Source organism: Elgaria multicarinata, chromosome 3 (genome assembly GCF_023053635.1).
Source record: "Elgaria multicarinata webbii isolate HBS135686 ecotype San Diego chromosome 3, rElgMul1.1.pri, whole genome shotgun sequence".
Classification (NCBI taxonomy): domain Eukaryota; kingdom Metazoa; phylum Chordata; class Lepidosauria; order Squamata; family Anguidae; genus Elgaria; species Elgaria multicarinata.
In genome coordinates, this window is record NC_086173.1 from 166,719,923 (window position 1) to 166,743,132 (window position 23,210).

Consider the following 23,210-nt stretch of genomic DNA (forward strand, 5'->3'; position numbering starts at 1 on the left):
TGTCATTGTCAACACCACACCACAATGACAACAGCTTTTGCATTTGTACGGGGCTTTCAAGGGTTCAGTTGCTCTTGACTTGCACTATCCAATCGCCATTTCTACAACAACCCTATAAGGTGGGCTTCCCTCCAAAAGTGTTGGACTTCATGGGCTGTCCTTGGGTTCTGGGATGGCTTGTTTACCACAGTCACAAGCCACCCTGCCCAGGTTCGCACAACATAATAAGCCGTGGTGATGGTTCACCGTGGCTTGAATACGGAACACGGAATAACGGGCTCAAGTTAAAAGAAGCCAAATTCCAGCTGGACATCAGGAAAAACTTCCTGGTTGTTAGAACAGTATGACAATGGAATCAGTTCCCTAGGGAGGTTGTGGGCTCTCCCAAACTAGAGGCCTTCAAGAGGCAGCTGGACAACCATCTGTCAGGGATGCTTTAGGGTGGATTCCTGCACTGAGCGGGGGGTTGGACTCGATTGCCTTGTAGGCCCCTTCCAACTCTGCTATTCTATGATTCTATTCAAAACGGTGCCTGTGACAAAATGATAATTGACGTTATTTGCTGTGGCCGATATCTTTTATTTTGGGGAATTGGTAAATAAGTGGGAGGGGGGAGCTAGAATGGTGAATGGCATGAATGGTGTTGTCTGACTGGTTGGTTGATTTAAATGAGAGAGAGAGGAGGGGGAGTGAGAGACAGTTAAGGAGTTTTGGGGCAGTTAGAGGAGTTACTCAGGGTTAGTCAGCCAGTGAGTGTAGGAGTGAGTGGAGTTTAGTAGACGCTTGTTTGAGAATAAGAACATCAGAAGTGCCCTGATGCTGGATCAGACCAAGGGTCCATCTAGTCCAGCACTCTGTTCGCACAGTGGCCAGCCAGCCATTGGCCAGGGATGAACAAGCAGGACATGGTGCAACAGCACCCTCCCACCCATGTTCCCCAGCAACTGGGGCACACAGGCTTACTGGCTCGAATACTGGAGGTAGCACACAACCATCAGGGCTAGTAGCCATTGATAGCCTTCCCCTCCAGGGATTTATCCAACCCCCTTTTAAAGCCATCCAAATTAGTGGCCATCACCACATCCTGTGGCAGTGAGTTCCGTAATTTAACTCTGCACTGTGTGAAGAAGTCCTTCCTTTTATTTGTCCTGAATCTCCCACCAATCCGCTTCATGGGATTTATTTATATTTATTTATTTATTTATTTTTATTACATTTATTTACCGCCCCATAGCCGAAGCTCTCTGGGCGGTTTACAAAAGTTAAAAACAGTGAACATTAAAAAAGTATACAAAATTTTAAACCATCAAAAATATAAAAACAACAGTATAAAACAGCAGTATCCATTTAAACAACAACAGTTCTGGGTTCCATTTTTTAAAAAAACTCAGCGTATGTTGTTAAACGCTGCCTGGGAGAAGAGAAAAGTCTTGACCTGGAACTGAAAAGATAACGTTGGTGCCAGGCAAGCCTCTTTGGGGAGATTATTGCACAATTGGGGGGCCACCACTGAAAAGGCCCTCTCCCTTGTTGCCATCCTCCAAGCTTCCCTCAGAGTAGGCACTCGGAGGAGGACCTTAGATGTTGAGCGCAGTGTATGGGTATATTCACATCGGGAGAGGCGTTCCATCAGGTATAGTGGTCCCAAGCCGTGTAAGGCTTTATAGGTCAAAACCAGCACCTTGAATTGGGCTCGGAAACATACAGGCAGCCAGTGCAAGTGGACCAGAGCAGGTGTTATATGGTCAAACCTTCTGGTTCCCAAAATCAATCTGGCTGCTGCATTTTGCACGAGCTGCAGCTTCCGAACCGTCTTCAAAGGCAGCCCTACGTAGAGCGCATTGCAGTAATCTAACTTGGAGGTTACCAGAGCATGGACAACTGAAGCCAGGTTATCCCTGTCTAGATAGGGGTGTAGCTGGGCCACCAACCAGAGTTTTTAGAAGGCACTCCGTATCACTGAGGTCGCCTGAGCCTCAAGTGACAATGATGGATCTAAAAGAACCCCCAATCTACGAACCTGCTCCTTCAGGGTGAGTGCAATCCCATCCAGAACTGGTAGAACACCCCCCATCCTGTCAGCGGATCACCTATTAACAGCATCTCAGTCTTGTCTGGATTGAGCCTCAGTTTATTAGCCCTCATCCAGTCCAGGGTGGTGGCAGCGAAGGAGAGGTTTAAAAATACACGTCACAGAGGCTGGGGAACGCCACACTGCCCAGCACACACCTGGATGCCAATCATGCGAAAATAAAATTGAGAAGAGGAGGATTATGTAAGCTGCCTTGGGTTCCTTGGACGAAAAAATGCAGGATATAAATGTATGTAAAAAAAATTAAAATTAAAATTAAAAAAAAAAAACACGGCCCACTGTCTCTCACGCTAACCTCACTCAGTGAGTTGTTGTCGGGGCTGGGGATCAAGGGCGGCATACTGGAAAAGTAGAACAAAATTCTAAATAAACCAATATTGCCCAGGTTGCAGGGCCGACATAACATCATTTACTCTTCATCGTGCTCAGTTGGCTGGCTGGTTTAGATTTATAGTTACTTAAAACAAAACGTAAGCCACCTTTAGCTTTGAAAAGAGAGCTCGGGGAGCGGGGCCTCGCCACCAGTGGCCCCTCTGTCTTTGTGCAACTCTTTCGGTTCTGTTTTAAGTCTCATAAAGCTGGTAGAAACTTCACTCCAGGAAGCCTCTGTGGGGCAATGCCATTGTTTTATTTTATTGTTTTCAATGATTTGACGCTGACTTTGAGTTCCTTTTTTGTTTTACTGCCAGTTTTAGATTTTTGAATTCTGACCATTTGTTGTTCCTGTTTACTTTACGGTGCCCTGCTGGGTGTTGCCCTGAGGGTACTAAAGAATCATGGAATCCTCCTGGTCCCTAAGGTCATTGTTTGGGGGCCTTCTCCGTGAGCCTGTCAAAGGAAGTGAGGTAGGCGGCTACCAGAAGGAAGGCCTTTTTTGCTGTGGCACCCTGGCTGTGGTATAAGCTCCCTGGAGAAGCTTGCCTGGCTCCTAGAATCATAGAATCATAGAATAGCAGAGTTGGAAGGGGCCTACAAGGCCATCGAGTCCAACCCCCTGCTCAATGCAGGAATCCACCTTAAAGCATCCCTGACAGATGGTTGTCCAGTTGCCTCTTGAAGGCCTCTGGTGTGGGAGAGCCCACAACCTTCCTTGGTAACTGATTCCATTGTCGTACTGCTCTAACTCTCAGGAAGTTTTTCCTGATGTCCAGCTGGAATCTGGCTTCCTTTAACTTGAGCCCTTTATTCCGTGTCCTGCACTCTGGGAGGATTGAGAAGAGGTCCTGGCCCTCCTCTGTGGGACAACCTTTTAAGTATTTGAAGAGTGCTACCATGTCTCCCCTCCATCTTCTCTTCTCCAGGCTAAACATGCCTAGTTCTTTCAGTCTCTCTTCATAGGGCTTTGTTTCCAGACCCCCTGATCATCCTGGTTGCCCTCCTCTGAACACACTCCAGCTTTAAGGCCATCAAGTCCAACCCCTGCTCAACACAGGAATCACAATCAAATGCATGCATGTGAGAATTAATCTGCATAAATTTGCATGAGCACACCCACCCACAGCAGAGGGGCTTCGATGCATGACGCAGGGCCTCTGTGGATCTTTGCCACTGTATTTTCTCCTCTCTCCATGCAACAAAGCCACCACTTACTTCACCACATGCAGTAGCCACAACCACGTCTCAGGGAAAAGCATCCAGGCAGGTTTCTTTGCTACAGCAGCAACATCAGGATGACCATCAGAGCTCCGGCTTAATTCTGGTTTATTTGCATCAACAGGTGGGGCATGTTGTCTTATCGCTGGGAGGAAGAATACAGGATTTATATCTCCTATTATTATTATTATTATTATTATTATTATTATTATTATTATTTATTTATATAGCACCATCAATGTACATGGTGCTGTACAGATAACACAGTAAATAGCAAGACCCTGCCGCATAGGCTTACAATCTAATAAGTTGTAGTAAACAATAAAGAGGGAAGGAGAACGCAAACAGGCACAGGGAAGTGTAAACAGGCACCGGGTAGGGAGAAGCTAACAGTATAGAGTCAGAACAAACTCAATATTTGAAGGCTATAGGGAAAAGAAAAGTTTTTAGCTGAGTTTTAAAAGCAGTGATTGAGTTTGTAGTTCTCAAGTGTTCTGGAAGAGCGTTCCAGGCGTAAGGGGCAGCAGAAGAAAAAGGACAAAGCCGAGTAAGGGAAGTGGAGGTCCTAGGGCAGGCGAGAAGCATAGCATCAGAGGAGCGGAGAGCCCGAGCGGGGCGATAGTGTGAGATGAGAGAGGAGAGATAGGCAGGAGCTAGACCGTGAAGAGCTTTGAAGGTCAGCAGGAGAAGTTTATATTGGATTCTGGAGTGAACTGGAAGCCAATGAAGAGATTTCAGAAGTGGAGTGACATGGTCAGAGCGGCGGGCCAAGAAGATGATCTTAGCGGCAGAGAGGTGGACAGAGACCAGCGGACTGATGTGAGACGAAGGAAGGCCAGAGAGAAGAAGGTTGCAGTAGTCCAACGGATACCTCCGCCACCTTTCAAAGCAAGAATGCCTAACTCAACTTCACTTCACGGCTTATCATAAAGGTACAGATCCTCCAGCGTAATCCCCGATTCCTGTGCCCTTTTATGGGAAAAGAATATTCATGTTATCTCCGATTTGTGGTTGGAGATAACAAACAGATTCCCACCCACCCCCGCCCCTCATGCCACCCTCTTCCCAACTGGGATGCAAACACGTCTCGGGGAAGTAGCTCCTGATATGGCAACTTCCTGCAAGCACCTGTTGAATCCCTTTCTCTGTGCAGAGACAGGCAGGGAGCTCCCTGCCTGTCTCTGCACGGAGGGAGGAAAAATGGGCTGGGTGGATGATGTCACAGGAAGGGGCGGGTTTTGGAAGTGGAAGAGGCAGGGCATCAGTTTGGGGCATCGCCCCCTAGACATCATCTGGCCAGACCTGTTTTCCAAAGGGGAGTATTCCTGCCCCCGGACCAATAGAGGTTCCCCGCCCCAGGCCTATTGGACGGCTGGTGCATGCGCGCTTTCCATCCCTTGAGGGCCGCTGAAATGCTTCCATTGCCACGTTGGTGGCATCTGTGTCCTTGTTCAGCTTTTTGCTGCTTGAGGCCGGAACCTGGGCCCAGATTTGCAGCGGAAGCCCCCTGGCCTCACTCCTCCTCTTCAGCATTGCAGGACACAGAATAACAGGTTCAAGCAACAGGAAGCCAGATTCCGGCTGGACATCAGGAAAAACTTCCTGACTGTTATTTATTTATTTATTGCACTTATATACCGCTCCCATAGCCAGGGCTCTCTGGGTGGTTTACAGAAATTCTAAAATTAAGAAAAAAAGGAATATACAAAATTTAAAATTCTAAAACACAGAACATATACACATAAAGCATTAAAAACCATTAAAAAACTAAACATGTGGGTGATTAAGATGGGCCGCCATATGCCTGAGCAAACAGGAAAGTCTTAACCTGGTGCTGGAAAGATAGCAGCGTTGGTGCCAGGCGAGCCTCATCAGGGAGATCATTCCATAGTCTGGGGGCCACCACCGAAAAGGCCCTGTCCGTCGTTGCCACACTCCACGCTTCTCTTGGAGTAGGCACCCGGAGGAGGATCTTAGATGTTGAATGTAGTGACCGGGTATATTCACGTCGGGAGAGGCGTTCCGTCAGGTATTGTGGTCCCAAGCCATGTAAGGCTTTACAGGTCAAAACTAGCACCTTGAATTGGGCTCGGAAACATACAGGCAGCCAGTGCAAGTGGACCAGAGCAGGTGTTATATGGTTGAACCTTCTGGTTCCCAAAATCAATCTGGCCACTGCATCTTGCACGAGCTGCAGCTTCCAAACCATCTTCAAAGGCTGCCCCATGTAGAGTGCATTGCAGTAATCTAATTTGGAGGTTACCAGAGTATGGATAACTGAAGCTATGTTATCCCTGTCCAGATAGGGGCATAGCTGGGCCACCAACCAGAGTTTGTAGAAGGTGAAAAATGTCTTTTATTATTTTTATTAAAAAAATATATTTTTTTAACTTGGTTTATGGTTTAATTTGTTTTTAGCTGTGTAAATTTACTGTTTTAAACTGTATGCTTTTATCTGTGTGCTGCCCTGAGATCTTATTGATATAGGGCAGGATATAAATGTTTTAAATAAATAAGTAAATAAATAAATAAATAAATAAATAAATTTGGTTTCTCTTTACAGTCTTTAAAACCCATGGGGAAATGTTATTAGAAACAGTTAAAAAACCCAGCTTTAAACAAAGAGTTTGGATATTAACACACAGTCTGATACAGCTTCTGTTACATCCTCTAAAATAGCCAGGTGGATGGCAGGTACCAAATGTCAGCATCAATGTGAAGGGTACCTCTTATCCCCCACTCAATTGCACTTTGAACAAATGGACTGTATGATGAACTTTGGTAGATTTCATGGTGTAGATTTCAAGAGAGATTGTGTGTTTGTGGGAAACCAGTTTTGGAATAACTGGCACATTTATACCCTCTGATGTCAGTGTACATCAGTGTACATCATCCCAGAGCGCAGGACACGGAATAACGAGCTCAAGTTAAAAGAAGCAAGATTCCAGCTTCCTGACTGTTAGAGCAGTACGACAATGGAACCAGTTACCCAGGGAGGTTGTGGTCTCTCCCACACTAGAGGCCTTCAAGAGGCAGCAGGACAACCATCTGTCAGGGATGCTTTAGGGTGGATTCCTGCATTGAGCAGGGGGTTGGACTTGATGGCCTTGAAGGCCCCTTCCAACTGTACTGTTCTATGATTCTATGCTTGTTTACTGCATCTTGCTCCGGCTGAGACAACAATGATGGTGAGACGTAGTGCTTGCTCAGGTGCCCTCTGGCTGCCAGGCAAGCAAGTGGTAGCAATGAGAAGAAAAAGGAGGAGGAAAAAGAGGAGGAGGAGGAGGAGGAGACACCCATAATGTAAACTGCCCAGAGAGCTTCGGCTATTGGTTGGTATAGAAATGCAATAAATAAATAAATAAATAAATAATGCTAAGTGCAATGAACTCATGCGCAAAATTCACCCTGAATTCACCCTTAGGCAAAATACTGAAGTTCCTTAATATAATGGGCTCAAAAGTAGGCAGATATACGGCAATTATAGTTGCCTGAAAAGCCCTCCCATCGAGATCACCCAGGGCCGGTGCCAGACTATTTTGCGCCCTAGGCAGGTGAGCTGCTTTCACCCACCCATCCCCACCCCAGCGTACCTGGGTGCGGGGTGCCATCTCGCTCGCCCAGCCGAAGCGAAGCCAGAACGCTGGGGTGGGGGTGGCGACTTCAGAACGGGGCGCCCGGTTGGAAGCCGGTCTGGGAGAGTGACTTCCGGGTGCACCGTTCCGAAGCCACCCCACCCCCACCCCAGTGTTCTGGTTTCACTTTGGCAGGGCTCCCACCCAGCCGAAGCAAAACCAGGATGCTGGGGGGCGGGCGGGGGTGGCTTCACTTCAGCTGGGGGGGCGCCCAGCTGAAGCAAAGCCAGGATGCTGGAGTGGGGGGTCAGGAGGCGTGCGGCTTCAGAACAGTGTGCCCGGCCAGAAGCTGCTTTGACAGAGCGACTTCCGGGAGCACCGTTCCAAAACCGCCCCAATGTTCTGGCTTCGCTTCGGCGCCCACCCAGCCAAAGTGAAGCCAGGACTCTGTAGTGGGGAGGTGGGCGTGGCTTCACTTTGACTGGGTGGACGCCCAGCCGAAGCAAAGCCAGGACACTGGGGTGGGCAGCCAGCTTCAGAACGGCGCCCCCGGAAGCTACCCTCTCAGAGCCGCTGTGGGAGAGCGGCTTCTGGGTGTGGCATTCGGTGCCCCCCCTTACCTTGGAGCTCTAGGCAGCCGCCTGAGTGGCCTCTATGGTAGCCCCGGCCCTGAGATCACCACCACCACCACCTCCACCTTCATCATCTAGTTTAAATTAATGCTCTCTTTTAGAGCCACTCACTCAGGGGAGGGTTGATAGCACAGCAAGGCCCCGAGAGAGGTAGAGGGGCCTTTCATGGATCATTCGCCTTGTATTTCCCCAGCCCACGTCCACGGTCGCAACCCCAGAATGAAGATGGGAATAATTCACGCTAAACGCAGGAGAACCCCTGTCACCAGCCTGGTTCAAGTTCTTACTAGTATAATATCCTCGAGATGGATATTCCGGGCAAATAGGCTTGTGTATCTTGGTGCTGGTAAAAACTTTCAAGCCGAAGTCCTGCAAAATGAACAAACAAGCCGCAATGAAGCGTCTTATACAGCGTGGATCGGAAAAGGTTATCCGTGGGCCAGCAGTGTACCTCAGGGGCAGGCCACCATTTCAGGCGAAGGGCGCACATTTGGCAAATTGAGGAACTGTTTTGGGCACCATCGTTAGGGAATCGGTAAATAAGTGGGAGGGGGGAGTTAGAATGGTGAATGGCGTGAATGGTGTAATCAGATTGGTTGGTTGATTTGAATGGGAGAGAGAGGAGGGGGAGTGAGAGACAGTTAAGGAGTTTTGGGGGCAGTTAGAGGAGTCACTCAGGGTTAGGGAGCCAGTGAGTGTAGAAGTGAGTGGAGTTTAGTAGAGGCTTGTTTCAGAATAAGAACATCCGAAGAGCCCTGATGCTGGATCAGACCAAGGGTCCATCTAGTCCAGCACTCTGGTCACACAGTGTCCAACCAGCCATCGGCCAGGGATGAACAAGCAGGGCATGGTGCAACACCACCCTCCCACCCATGTTCCCCAGCAAGTGTTGCACACAGGATTATTGCCTCCGATACTGGAGATAGCACACAACCATCAGGGCTAGCAGGCATTGATAGCCTTCACCTCCACAAATTTATCCAACCCACTTTTAAAGCCATCCAGATTGGTGGCCATCGCTACATCTTGTGGTAGTGAGTTCCATCATTTAACCCTGTGCTGTGTGAAGAAGTCCTTCCTTTTATTTGTCCTCGATCTCCCACCAATCGGCTTCAAGGGATGATCCCTTTGGGTTCTAGCATTATGGGAGAAGGAGAAAAATGTCTCCCCATCTGGCATTCTCTGCACCAGGCATAGTTTTGTACACCTCTATCAGGTCTCCCCTCAGCCTCCTTTTTTCCAAACTAAACAATCCCAGCTGTTGTAACCTTCCCTCATAGGGGAGATGCTCCAGCCCCTTCATCATTTCAGTTGCCCTTTTCTGCACTTTTTCCAACTCTATAATATCCTTTTTTAGGTGTGGTGACCAGAACCGTGCGCAGTATTCATCGAAGTTGCTTCGATGAAGTCATACTTTCCCCTCCTCCCTCCTGTGACCATGGTAGATAAGGAGCTAACAACTTTAAAAAAATTAAAAATGGGAAAGGCAAACGAAGAGAGGAATGAGGAAAATTGAACCCACCCACCTCCCCTCTCCTCGAGCGCGGGAAAGGTGAAAAGATGGATGCTGCTTTTCGCGCTGGATTTGTGGGTGGGATATAGACTTTAAGCACATTTGATGCCGATATGTTAACAGCAGATTAACACTAAATGAACGAGCACATATGCGCATCCCTATTAACAACTAAAAAAAATTAAAAATGGGAAAGGGAAAAGAATAAAGGAATTAGCAAAACTGAACCAACTTCACCCGTCCTCGCGCGCGGGAAAGGTGACTATTAAAGATGGATGCTGCTGTTCGAACCAGAAATGATATCGGAAGTGGAAAGGCAACAAAATAAGTCTGGGCGGAGCGGGGCAGGGAGGAAAGAGTGAATAAATGTTACACACGTTGGAAGAAGGAACGCATTAAATTGACTTAAGACGGAGTAAATAACAGCGCTCAAAAGCCGGGAAACTGCGATTTGAAAGTAAGGCTGTGTGTCTCGATGAGCTTCGGGGCGCACTCGAGAGGCACACAAGCGCTTTCACAATGACGTGTAGATGCGGCCCAGGACAGCCTTAAGCAGCCAGCCAAGAGGCTTTCTGTGTCTCCAAATTCAAAGCAAGGAGAGGAGGGGAAAGGGATCAGAGTATTTCTGGGTGCTTGAGCACTTTTCCACAACAGACAAGGGGTTTTAATGGGGTATTTTCAGATTTCTCTGTCACCATCACAAAATGGCTGCCAAAGGAGGCGTGGCAGAAGACAAGAACCCTGCACCAATGTCTGAGCACAAAACAGAGGTGGGGTATGAGCCCCGACACACTGAACAACTCCTTTGAGCCCACAGTTTTCAGCACCCATGGGAACCTGTTTGACATCAATCTCAGCCGTCGGTGAGAAAATGTGTTAATTTAAAGAAACGTGAGAGGGGTGGGGCGCCCCTGTTTTGAGAGAAGATGTTTCAGGAAATCAATCAGATTCAGAACTAGAAGACGCAGCGCCAGACACCAGCCAGCCTGGACCAGTGGGGGAGGAAGCTCTCACGGGCGAATCCCCAGCTGGGAGTCAGCCCTCTCCAGAGCTTATCTCCTCAAGGCCAAATCCTACACACTCAGCGGGAAGTGATGTTTCTTCCGGAGGTGAGCGTCCCAACAAGCTACCTGATGCTAGGGTCCGCTGGAAGCTCAAACGCACGGGGCGAAAGGAAGGCATGAGAAAGTCGGTTCACTTACGCCAGAACCTGCCTCTGCACCAGGTGCTCTGAAGTTACGTGCATTTGAGAAGTGGCTTCCTATTCTCCTTGAAAGAACAATGGTATCGCATAGTTTGCATAGTTTTGCTTAGGGGGACGTTTCCAAGAGGCTAGACTCTCTTCAGGTAGAAGAGAGGATTGTTGCTTAATAAAAGCTTTGTAGAGGGACTTTCCCTGGTCTTAACTAGGGCTGTGCATGGACTCCCCCAATTCACCCCAGAGGCCGTTTCGGAGCCCCCAAAACAGCCCCAATTTGATTCGGGGTGTGTCGGGGGTTGCCCACCTCACCTCGGTGCCGAAGCCAAGGCGAGATTCGGGCCCTCCGAGGTGACTCGGCCTTTTCTGGGTACCGGCTGTGCAGCTGGCACTCAGAAAAGCCTCCCTTTCCACACTCTCCCTCTTCACCTGCTGCTGCCATTGCCTCCTCCTCCTCCTCCTCCTCGCTCCTTCCGGCTGCCATCATTGATGCTGACACCGCATCTGAGAAGAACCATGCCATGATTTTAAGATATCGCAGGGGCTCTGATTAGTACCTCTATGGCCACCATAGTTTGTGACCATAGAGGTACTAAACAGTTTGTGGCCATAGAGGTACTAAACTTAAAATCGTGGCCTGGTTCTTCACAGATGAACCTAGCAGCCAGCAGGAGCGAGGGGGAAGCGGTGGTGGCAATGGCAGCAGGTAAGTGGCCCAGTGCCACTCCGAAGCGTCCCGAGGTGCCCTGAAGCTTCAGAGTGGATCAGCTTCGGCTTCAGGGTGCCTTGGGCTGACCCAGAACCACCTCGGAACTGAGGCGAGGTGGGCCGAATCAGTCCACCTCACCTCGGTTTCGGGGACTCAGCCCGAGGTGATGCACAGCCTGAGACTTAACTGCCTAGACCTTGCTTTAGCTTTTGATAATGTCCTTCTCAGTTCATCTTAGCCCTCTTTATTGGCCGAGGTTCCTTCTGGGGTTCTGCTGGTGTCTCGCAATGCCTTCTCCTAAAACAGGGGCTCAAAACCTCAGAACCAGGGGCCAAATTCAGCCTCCAGGGTTCCCCAGACAGCCACGTAGCCTTCCTCTGGTCCCACCTCCTTCCCACCCAGCCACCCAATCATTTCGGAGGTTTCCTGGCTTTTGTGCATTTTGCCTCATTCTAAGATATTGAAATCCTCTTCCTATGGTTTAGTTACCATAGGAACTAAACCATAGGAGCTTTAAGCTAAACGATTGTGGGATATTTTGGGCCCAATCCTTTTGCCCCTGCCCCCATTTGGCTGTCAGCCCCTCCCGTCACTGGAATGCAGGCCCACGAGCATCTGCCAAATTGAATTCGGCTTCAATGTTATTAAGTTGAACATTCTCTCTCCCTCTCTGTCTCCCCTCGATCTACTTTCTGAACTCAGTACTCATCGCGCTCCTTTGCCCATTTTATCCTCCCTTACTTTTACTAATTTTCTCACCCTCTTCCGTTTTGCTGCATCATTGTCATTATCATCACCATCATCGACATAGCAATGCCGAATGACAAAAAAAAGTTGTTGAAAAGGAAGAGGAAAAGGGAGGAAAATATACACCACTGGCCATGGAAGTCAAAGAACGAAGGCAACAGGAAAAGGTCACAATTATTCCGTTAGTCACGTCAGTCATCGGCATCACATCTAAAAGCTATACAGAAAGCCGTCATAAACCAGGCCTACCAAAATACATCCACACCGCCATCCAGAAAGCAGTCATAATTAAAGCATGCTCAATTGTCAGGAAATTCCTGAATCTGTCTGTAAAAGATAGCATGACTTGGCAAAGCCCATCATGTCCATCTAGAACAGCCTTCCTCAACCTGGGGCGCTCCAGATGTGTGGGACTACAACTCCCAGAATGCCCCAGCCAGCTCTGATAATAATAACAACAACAAAAACAACAACAGTTTGGGTTGCCTTTCTCTTAAACAAAAATACCTAAGGTAACTTAAAAGAGAATTATTAGAACATACAAAATTATGAAATAGCTAAAAACAATTGCTATTACAAAAAATAACAAACCAAACATAATAAAATTAAAACATCAGCGTGGGCTGGAATCAAAACAATGAATGCATAAAACCCCCTCCTATGCCTCCAAATGCCTGGGAGAAGAGGAAAGCTTTGACCTGGCACCAAAAACATGGCAATGTTGGTGCCTGAAGGGCCTCCCTGGGGAGTGTTACACAATCAAGGGGCCATCACCAGGAAGGCCTTTTCCCTTGTGGGAGAATTGTGATTTGATCTCCCCAAAGGTTTTTTCATTAATCAAGTGCGCTAAATGCATCACTTTTATTGGGTGGTTTTTTTTTTACTAAATGCGTTCACTAAATCAGCTACCCCTGATATTGGGAGGCTGAGACCCCCATCGACACAGGCTCCGTGCAATGCAGGTCTTCCCTCCACTCACACGCGCCTCTTGTCTGGTGTGACGATGGGCATTTCACTTGCAAAAACCACAGTGGTGCTCACTAGGGATGTGCTCCGCTTGTCTTCGGAGCGGCGAATTAGAAGCGAATTGGCCTGCTCTGCCTTGTTCTCAGGTGGAGTAGAAGCGGACCAGGCACCTGGAGAAGCATGGTGAAGGGAAGCGGCCATAGGCGGAGTGCTTCTCTTTCCGCAGAGCGCTCCGCCTGCCATTTTGGATAATTTCGCCCATAGGATTGCATTGCGGAAAAGATTAGCATATAACTTCTTTGTTTTTAAAGCTATCTTTCTGAAATTTCGTGTGCTTAGAGAGTCGTGGGTGGGGGTCATTTTGAGCCTTCTCCCAGCACTCTGCGTGGTGTGGTTCGCTTGCTATAAATTTTTGAAAAATGGGCGAAAAAAGCGGGAGAGGGTAAGCGGCGGTGATTTTTTTTAGCGATGACAGGCAGATTCAACTCCCAGTCATGATCACCTGATGAAGCATCCTCCAATCCCAGTTGGAGGAGGGGATAGGCAAAACGGGATACTTAGTAGTAACTTGGGATACTGGGAAACTTCTCTTTCTACTCTGAATGGACTTTTCCCAGTGTTTTTTAAAACTGTAGCCCCACCAAATGCACAAACACAACCTGAAATCATATACTAAGCAAATAAATAACAGATAGAAAACACAGCACTGCTGCCCACCCTAACCTTGGTGAACAACTGAATAGATGTGGTGCAAGGGGATGAGGTCCCCTAGGGCATGTGGATGTGCCCTGTGCTGAAGCTAATGCCTGTCACGAGTTGAAGTGAAAGGTTGCTTCTTAATTTACCCCCTCCCCCTGGCCACGTCCACTTCCCTCTTACTGGTAAAAGACAGACAAAGCCTTTTAAAAAAAATCTTCTTGTTGTTTATTCAGTAACACTGCTGCTTTTAATTCCATCCCTCCTTTGCTTATTTATTTATTTGTTCCATTACACCCCATAGCCCAAGCTCGCCTGGCTTTTCCTCTTCAGTGAAGTCAGGCAGGCTTTCGTTGTTGTTGTTGTTGTTGTTGTTGTTGTTGTTGTTGTTGTTGTTGTTATTGCTATTAATATTAATTAGTACTGCTATTATTAACGTGATTATTTTGTTTATTATTATTATTATTATTATTATTATTATTATTATTATTATTAATTTATATAGCACCATCAATGTACATGGTGCTGTACAGAGTAAAACAGTAAATAGCAAGGTCCTGCCACATAGGCTTACAATCTAATAAAATCATAGTAAAACAATAAGGAGGGGAAGAGAATGCCAACAGGCACAGGGTAGGGTAAAACTAACAGTATAAAGACTGCACAACATCAAGTTTTAAAAGCTTTAGGAAAAAGAAAAGTTTTTAGTTGAGCTTTAAAAGCTGTGATTGAACTTGTAGTTCTCAAATGTTCTGGAAGAGCGTTCCAGGCGTAAGAGGCAGCGGAAGAAAATGGACGAAGCCGAGCAAGGGAAGTAGAGGCCCTTGGGCAGGTGAGAAACATGGCATCAGAGGAGCGAAGAGCACGAGCGGGGCAATAGTGTGAGATGAGAGAGGAGAGATAGGAAGGAGCTAGATAGTGAAAAGCTTTGTAGGTCAACAGGAGAAGTTTATATTGGATTCTGAAGTGAATTGGAAGCCAATGAAGAGATTTCAGAAGTGGAGTAACATGGTCAGAGCGGTGAGCCAAGAACATGATCTTTGCGGCAGAGTGGTGAACAGAAACCAACGGACTGATGTGAGAAGAAGGAAGGCCAGAGAGAAGAAGGTTGCAGTAGTCCAACCGTGAAATAACCAGTGCATGAACAAGCGTCTTGGCAGAAGAGACAGACAAAAATGATCGAATCCTGGCAATATTATACAGGAAAAATCGACAAGATTTAGCTACTGCCTCAATATGAGGAATAAAGGAGAGCGAGGAGTCAAATATAAAGCCAAGGCTACGAGCTTCCTTGACCGGAGTAAGCGTAACATCATTGACAGTAAGAGAGAATGAGAGATGAGGAGAAGGTTTAGGAGGAAAAACGAGCAATTCAGTCTTTGCCATATTAAGTTTCAAACGACGATGAAGCAGCCAAGCTGAGATATCTGAAAGACATGCCGAGATACGATCGTGAACATCAGGAGAAAGTTCCGGAGATGACAGATATAGTTGTGTATCATCGGCGTACAGATGATATTGGAGGCCATGAGATTGAATAAGCTTGCCCAAGGGCAACATGTATAAGGAAAACAACAACGGGCCAAGCACCGAGCCTTGCGGAACCCCTACTGAAAGGGAAAAGGAGGAAGACGAGCTGCCATTAGCCAACACGCTGAAAGAGCGACCCGCTAGATAGGAGGCAAACCAATTATAGACAGAGCCACAAAATCCAAGGTCATGAAGGGAATCTAAGAGAAGATCATGATCAACCGTGTCAAAGGCTGCAGTTAGATCAAGCAGAATAAGAACGGAATAATGGCCTTTAGACTTGGCAGTAAGGAGATCGTTGGTGATCTTAGTAAGGGCTGTTTCGGTGGAATGCAGAGGACGGAATCCAGATTGAAAAGGATCCAAAGCAGAGTTACTAGAAAGAAAGTCAAGACAGCGAGAGTAGACCGCACGCTCCAGGATTAATAATGTTTAATAATGGCTCCGATCACAATGCAGTCAATCAACTCTGAAGCAAGGATCACAAAGCTTTACTCTTATCCTCCTAGCCTCCTAGTTATGGGATGCAAAAGAAAAGGCATCTCTCTGTGCTGCTCCCGCCTCACAGGGATGCATTACTGGCCTCTCTTCCTTGTGCCTCCAGAAATGTCTGCTCCATGCCTGCCTTCCGGCCTCCGCCTGTGTGCTGTTCTTTGGGGGTATCTGCTGGGACTGACTCCCCCATAGATCTATGGCATATCTTTGCCTGCCTCTCTGCCTGACTGTCCTCCTCCTCTGTGCCCACCTCGCAGGGATGGTTTGTGTGTGTCTTCCTTTGTCTCAGGGGACAAGTCCTTCCTGTGCTCACTTAGACTTTTTGAAGTTCCAAATCAATTTTACAAGTGTGAAAGAAGATTCATAGGTTTATCTACTCCCCAATTCATGGTATGTTGGGATTTCCATTGAAATGGCCCCATTGAGCTGTCTGCAGCTTTAAAACCCTGAGATACTGGGGTGTCCGATTTTCAAAAATTCCCCAAAATCAGGGGAGGCTTGGATTGCCTTGCAGGTTGGCATGCATGTGCATACGTGCATCAGGTGTCATGGTGCCTAATTTGACATTTCTGACATGAAAATTGACATAGTTCTAGCATGGGACTTGATTTGGGGTGAGTTTAAAGGTTAAAGCCCCGCCAAAAATCAGGGGATGATGGGATTTGCTTGAAACTTGGCATGAATGTGGATCTAGATGGCATCTGTGAGGGTCCCTGCTTCCATGTTTTTATCTGTCAAAATGACGGAGAAAAGCCCATGTCTGAAAATGGGGTGTCCGATTTTCAGAAATTCCCCGAAAATCAGAGGATGCTTGGATTTGCTTGAGGCTTGGCATGCCTGTGTATACATGGATAAGCTATCATGGTGCTGAGTTTGAGGTTTCTAACATTAACAGAAAAAAGTTGTAGGCTTTTTTGGATTTCAATGCAAGCCTATGGGGGGGAAAGCGGAGCTCCGATCTGGATCCGGAGCTTCGCAGCGAACCGGAGCGGACTATAGGCAGAGCGGACCCGTTCCGGATGAAGTGGATTGGTAAGAGAAGCGGATCGGGGGGTCCGTGCACACCCGTAGTGCTCACCTGCAGGACTTGATAGGAGTCACCCTCGTTAGAAGGCTCCGGAACGAAATGCATGCCATTTTCGATTAACTCCTTTCCGTATTCACAGGGCTTGTCATTTGTTTCATTCAAAGAGTGGCCGTCGTGGTTATATCCTCTGAGCACCTTCACAGGGAGCAAATTGTACACCTGAAAAAAAAGGAGCCACAATTCAGGGCACCATAACATGCTCCCATCCTGGTGACCACCACCCAAGTCCCAAATCATGAGCCCTAGGGATGGGTTGGATCACGAGGCCTGGGCAGCTGCTTACAGGGGGTTATGGAATCTCTGTAAGAATATCATAGAATTATAGAATCATAGAATAGTACAATTGGAAGGGTCTTATAGGGCCATCAAGTCCAACCCCCTGCTGAGTGCAGGAATCCACCTTAAAGCATCCCTGACAGGTGGTTGTCCAGCTGCCTCTTGAAGGCCTCTAGGGTGGGAGAGCCCACCACCTCCCTAGGTAACTGGTTCCATAATCAGAGAAGCTTAGAATAGTAGAGTTGGAAGGGTCCTCTAAAGCCATCGAGTCCAACCTCCTGCTCAATGCACCCTAAAGCATCCCTGACAGATGGCTGTCCAGCTGCCCCTTGAAGACCTCTAGTGTGGGAGAGCCCACAACCTCCCTAGGTAACTGATTCCATTGTCGTACTGCTTTAACAGTCAGGAAGTTTTTCCTGATGCCCAGCCAGAATCTGGCTTCCTTTAACTTGAGCCCGTTATTCTGTGTCCTGCACTCTGGGGGGATCGAGAAGAGATCCTGGCCCTCCTCTGTGTGACGACCTTTAAAGTATTTGAAGAGTGCTCTCATGTCTCCTCTCAATCTTCTCTTCTCCAGGCTAAACATGCCCAGTTCTTTCAGTCTCTCTTCATATGGTCGGGTACTGTTTATTTCTCGAGATCTACCAGAACAATTTTCCACGGTTTTGTTCTAAACTGAAGCCTGACATGCAGAAAACTTTGGAACTCCAAAAAGAAGCTCAAAGCTTGAACTTTAACAGCAAAAGAGGGTGTTTATTTGGACTACTGCAACCTTCTTCTCTCTGGCCTTCCTTCTTCTCACATCAGTCCATTGGTTTCTGTTCACCACTCTGCCGCGAAGATCATCTTCTTGGCTCGCCGCTCTGACCATGTTACTCCGCTTCTGAAATCTCTTCATTGGCTTCCAATTCAGAATCCAATATAAACTTCTCCTGTTAACCTTCAAAGCTTTTCACGGTCTAGCTCCTTCCTATCTCTCCTCTCTCATCTCACACTATTGCCCCGCTCGTGCTCTTCGCTCCTCTGATGCCCTGTTTCTCGCCTGCCCAAGGGTCTCTACTTCCCTTGCTCGGCTCCGTCCATTTTCTTCTGCTGCCCCTTACGCCTGGAACGCTCTTCCAGAACATTTGAGAACTACAAGTTCAATCGCAGCTTTTAAAGCTCAACTAAAAACTTTTCTTTTTCCTAAAGCTTTTAAAACTTGATGTTGTTTGGACTTTATACTGTTAGTTTTACCCTACCCTGTGCCTGTTGGCATTCTCTTCCCCTCCTTATTGTTTTACTATGATTTTATTAGATTGTAAGCCTATGCGGCAGGGCCTTGCTATTTACTGTTTTACTCTGTACAGCACCATGTACATTGATGGTGCTATATAAATAAATAAATAAATAAATAAATAATAATAATAATAATCTCCTATTGCTCTACAGTTCAGGGCCACTTTGTTTGCTCTGCAGCAGACGGAGCCTGATCTGACATCATGTGTTTTCAACCTGAAACTTAAAGAAATGCTAAATGCCTGGTCTGACATGATGTGTTTTGAACTCCATTACAATGCATTCTCCTGCTTCCCTTTTTTTTTCTGTTTGGGTTTGTTTTTATTAATTTTTAGGGTGACCCTATGGAAAGGAGGACAAGGCCCCTGTATCTTTAACAGTTGTATTGAAAAGGGGGTGTCTCCAGATAGCTCCAGATCCTCAGAATAATTTCCTCTTTTCTCCTCAGAATTTTCTCTCCCACAAAAATCCTCCTCAGATATTTTTTTTTTTTTTGAGGAGAACCAGCGAAGAAGAGAAAGAATTTATGGAGGAGACAGAATTTATGAGGAGATTAAGAAGCTACATTGTAGAGAAAGCAGTGAAGATGACTAGCAACAACAGGGGGCTCTTGGACCCTCGTCAGCTGCCCAGAAACGGAAGAAAGTGTTTCGTGTGATCAATCAGAATCAGACACAGGCTGGCCTGTACCAGTGGGGGAGAAAGCTTTCACGGGCTCTTCACCAGCTGGGAATTAGGGTTGCCATTTTCTGAATCCACAAAACCGGGACAATTTTTTTTGAGGGGGGTGGGACGAGGATTTTTTTTAAAAAAACTGAGCACTATGTAAAGGTCTAGGGAAAGAAAGAAATCTCTCTAAGCGTTAGTTATCTAACACTGCAATCCTATGTGTGTCTACTCAGAAACAAATCCTATTAAGTTAAATAGGACTGATTCCCAGGTAAGTCTGCATAGGATTGCAGCCTAAAGCAGCTGCAAATAAATAATAGGCAAAGAACAGTTTAAGCAAACAAACAAACAAAAATGACACTAAATCACATTTATCCACTAGTTTTCAAAAGCTAGAGGAGACTTCAATATGGAGGCAGTGAATAGGTTTAAGGCACCATTTCGGAGTTTGGAATTTTTCCGGCCGGCTGGAACAGGAATCTGGGATTCTTGACTGATTGGCCGGGACATTTTGGAAATGCTTGGAAACTGTGACATTCCCAGTTTTCCAGGACGTATGGCAACCCTGCTGGGAATGAACCTTCTCCAGAGCGTTTCCCCTCAAGGGTAAACAATACACTGTCAATGGGAAGCCAGTATTTTTCTGAAGGGGAGGGCATGGAGAGGTTAGCCAATCCTAGGGTGCACCGCAGACTAAAACGGGCAGAGCGAAAGGAAGGCAAGAGGAAGTCAACCCGGCTGGCATCCCATCAGAAGCTGCCTCAGAACTAGTCTCTCCGAAGTAAATGGGAAAGGGCTTTCTATTCTCCTTGAAAGGACAACTGTCTCGCTTAGTTTGCATTTTTTCCTAGGGGAAAGTTTCTAGGGTTTAGCTGTCTTCAGGTGGGAAGAGAAGTTTATTGCTTGAATAAAGCTTTTAGCAGGCGTCGTTATTGTCTCCCAAGAGGTTTTGAGAAACACGACACCGGCCCTCGTCCTGCTCCTCACTGGTCCTCACGTAAACAATTCAGCACACTGTTAGAATAATGCTTAGCTTGTGACGGGAGCACGCTGGGGAGAAGCCTTGAGTGTTTTGCAAGACTCTCCCAGAAAAGAAAGGGCAAAGAACAGCTGTGAAAACGTTACGCGGCCTCAACGGCAGCTCAGACTCACGGTCTTAGGAGAGAGCTCAGCTTCGGGCTTCAGGAGAAAGACACTCTTGTCGACAGCGTGGATGGCGCAGAGGGAAGGTTTGGAGACGGACAGATGGAGGTGCGTGTTGGTGGCAGGGAGGCTGTCGGGATCCTTGAACTCCAGTTTCACCTGTAAATGTAAAGGAGCTCTGAAAAGTTCATTCCTCTGCACGGCAGCGTCAGAGAATTGATTCTCCAGGCTTCAGTTCCCCTCTGCACCCAGACAGCGGCCATGTTTGGACGACACATTAGGCAACACTACCCTCATAGCCCACTCCACAGGTGACTATTTGCATGTCTCACTTGGGAGACGTGCGAATTGTCATCCAGTGAGTTGGCTATAAGTGCAGGGTTGCCTAATGCTCCCTCCCCACACCGAATGGCAGTTGTGATTCCTCCTTACCTGATCAGGAAGCTGCCATTTTGTGGGGAGAGGAGGAATAAGCTCCCCGCCTCCTTCTTTTTGTGAACCGCCCAGAGAGCTTCAGCTATTGGGCAGTATAAAAATGTAATAAATAAATAAATAAATAAATAAATAAATAAATAAATAAATAAATTCTTCTTGCAGCAGTCACTGCTGCAACCAGGAGGCAGGACAGCCCTGCCAGGTAAAGACACGGTGCGATGTGACCCCCTGTCAGGGGATCCGATCGGGTCAGATCCTTGAATTCCACCCCCTTCCTTCAGTTTGCAGCCAGCACACCAGCGGCCAGGGGTGATAATGATATTTTCCATTCACAAATCGTCCCATAGCCGAAGCTCTCAGGGCGACATAGCATCATAGAAACATAGAATCATAGAATAGCAGAGTTGGAAGGGGCCTACAAGGCCATCGAGTCCAACCCCCTGCTCAATGCAGGAATCCACCCTAAAGCATCCCTGACAGATGGTTGTCCAGCTGCCTCTTGAAGGCCTCTAGTGTGGGAGAGCCCACAACCTCCCTAGGTAACTGATTCCATTGTCGTACTGCTCTAACAGTCAGGATGTTTTTCCTGATGTCCAGCTGGAATCTGGCTTCCTTTAACTTGATCCCGTTATTCCGTGTCCTGCACTCTGGGAGGATTGAGAAGAGATCCTGGCCCTCCTCTGTGTGACAACCTTTTAAGTATTTGAAGAGTGCTCTCATGTCTCCCCTGAATCTCCTCTTCTCCAGGCTAAACATGCCCAGTTCTTTCAGTCTCTCCTCATAGGGCTTTGTTTCCAGACCCCTGATCATCCTTGTTGCCCTCCTCTGAACACGCTCCAGCTTGTCTACATCCTTCTTGAATTGTGGAGCCCAGAACTGGACGCAATACTCTAGAGGAGGCCTAACCAGGGCCGAATAGAGAGGAACCACTACCTCACGTGATTTGGAAGCTGTACTTCTATTAATGCAGCCCAAAATAGCCTTTGCCTTTCTTGCAGCCACATCACACTGTTGGCTCATATTCAGCTTGCGATCTACAACAACTCCAAGATCCTTCTTGTTTGTAGTATTGCTGAGCAAGCAATCATTTAAAAGAGCTGGAAGTTGGTAAGGATGCTTTTTGCCTGACACCAAAAGGTCAGCAAAGTAGGGACCTCACCCTACACTTTGGATCGAATCCTGTCATTGTCCCTCACATTCCTCCCAAGTCCCACCTCAACCCATTCCGCCCTGCCTCCATTGCCACCAGCCCCAGCAACCCAAACTAAGCCGGCAGGCATCTTCCCTTCATCACTCTGTCCATAGTATTTCTCCCTCCATCTTTCTGCACTGGAGTTGAGCACATCCAGGCGCCCTTACCTTATTCGCGAAGCAGTTCTCAACGGTGAAGTCCGCTGAGTGGGCCACAAGTTCTCCGCTAGGCAGAATGGTGTAGACAAGCAAGCGGGCCAGAGGCGCGGAATGGACGTCCAGTGGAAGATTCAGCGAAAACACCCCTTTGGCTGGTAAATGAAGACATTCACAAAGAGAGAGACGGGTGGAGGAGATGATTTATTTATTTATTACATATATATACCGCCCCATAGCTGAAGCTCTCTGGGCAGTTTACAAAAGTTAAAAACAGTAAACATTAAAAAAATATACAAAATTTTAAACCATCAAAAATGTAAAAGCAACAGTATAAAACCGACAGTATCCATTTAAAAACAACGGTTCTGGGGTCCGTTAAAAAAACAAACTTAGTGTTGTTAAATGCTGTTAAATGCCTGGGAGAAGAGAAAAGTCTTGACCTGGTGCCTGAAAGATAACAGTGTTGGTGACAGGTGAGCCTCATCAGAGAGATTATTCCATAATTGGGGGGTCACCACTGAAAAGGCCCTCTCCCTTTTTGCCATCCAACGAGCTTCTCTCTGAGTAGGCACTCAGAGGAGGACCTTAGATGTTGAACGCAGTGTATGGGTAGGTTCCTGTCGGGAGAGGCGTTCAGTCAGGTATTGTGGTCCCAAGCCGTGTAGGGCTTTATAGGTTAAATCCAGTACCTTGAATTGGGCTTGGAAACGTATAGGCAGCCAATGCAAACGGGCTAGAATCAAAGTTATATGCTCAAACCTCCCTGTTCCAGCTATCAATCTGGCCACTGCATTTTGCACAAGCTGCAGCTTCTGAACTGTCTTCAAAGGCTGCCCCATGTAGAGGGCATTGCAGTAATCTAATTTGGAGGTTACCAGAGTATGGACAACTGAAGCTAGGTTATCCATGTCCAGATAGGGGCATAGCTGGGCCACCAACCTGAGTTGGTAGAAAGCACTTTCAGAGGTAGGCATCATCAAAAATGATGATGATATTTATATATATTCCGCCTTTTCCCCATTACTGGGACTCAAGGCGGTTTACAAGATTAAAACATGTACAATTAAAACATATGATAATAAATTACAAAAGCAAAAACAGAATTAAACCTACAGTAAAATTAAAAACATCTTAAAAATTATAAAAACTGTAACAGGTTAAAAAGAGGGGAATCCAATACATTAACACAGGTCCAGTATAGTTCCAAAAGCCCGCTGAAACAAAAA

At 47.0% G+C, this 23,210-nt stretch overlaps 1 protein-coding gene across 1 annotated transcript in view; it reads right to left on the minus strand.

Annotated features, from left to right (window-relative positions):
- LOC134396117 (alpha-2-macroglobulin-like) overlaps positions 1–23,210 on the minus strand; it is a 90,161-nt gene that overhangs the window by 29,206 nt on the left and 37,745 nt on the right. Inside the window, exons 15-19 of the mRNA XM_063122479.1 lie at positions 21,994–22,136; positions 20,209–20,358; positions 16,825–16,992; positions 8,180–8,261; positions 3,683–3,830 (exon numbers count right to left, since the gene is read on the minus strand). Of these exons, the coding sequence (XP_062978549.1) occupies positions 3,683–3,830; positions 8,180–8,261; positions 16,825–16,992; positions 20,209–20,358; positions 21,994–22,136 (691 nt within the window). The remainder of the gene's footprint in view (positions 1–3,682; positions 3,831–8,179; positions 8,262–16,824; positions 16,993–20,208; positions 20,359–21,993; positions 22,137–23,210) is intronic.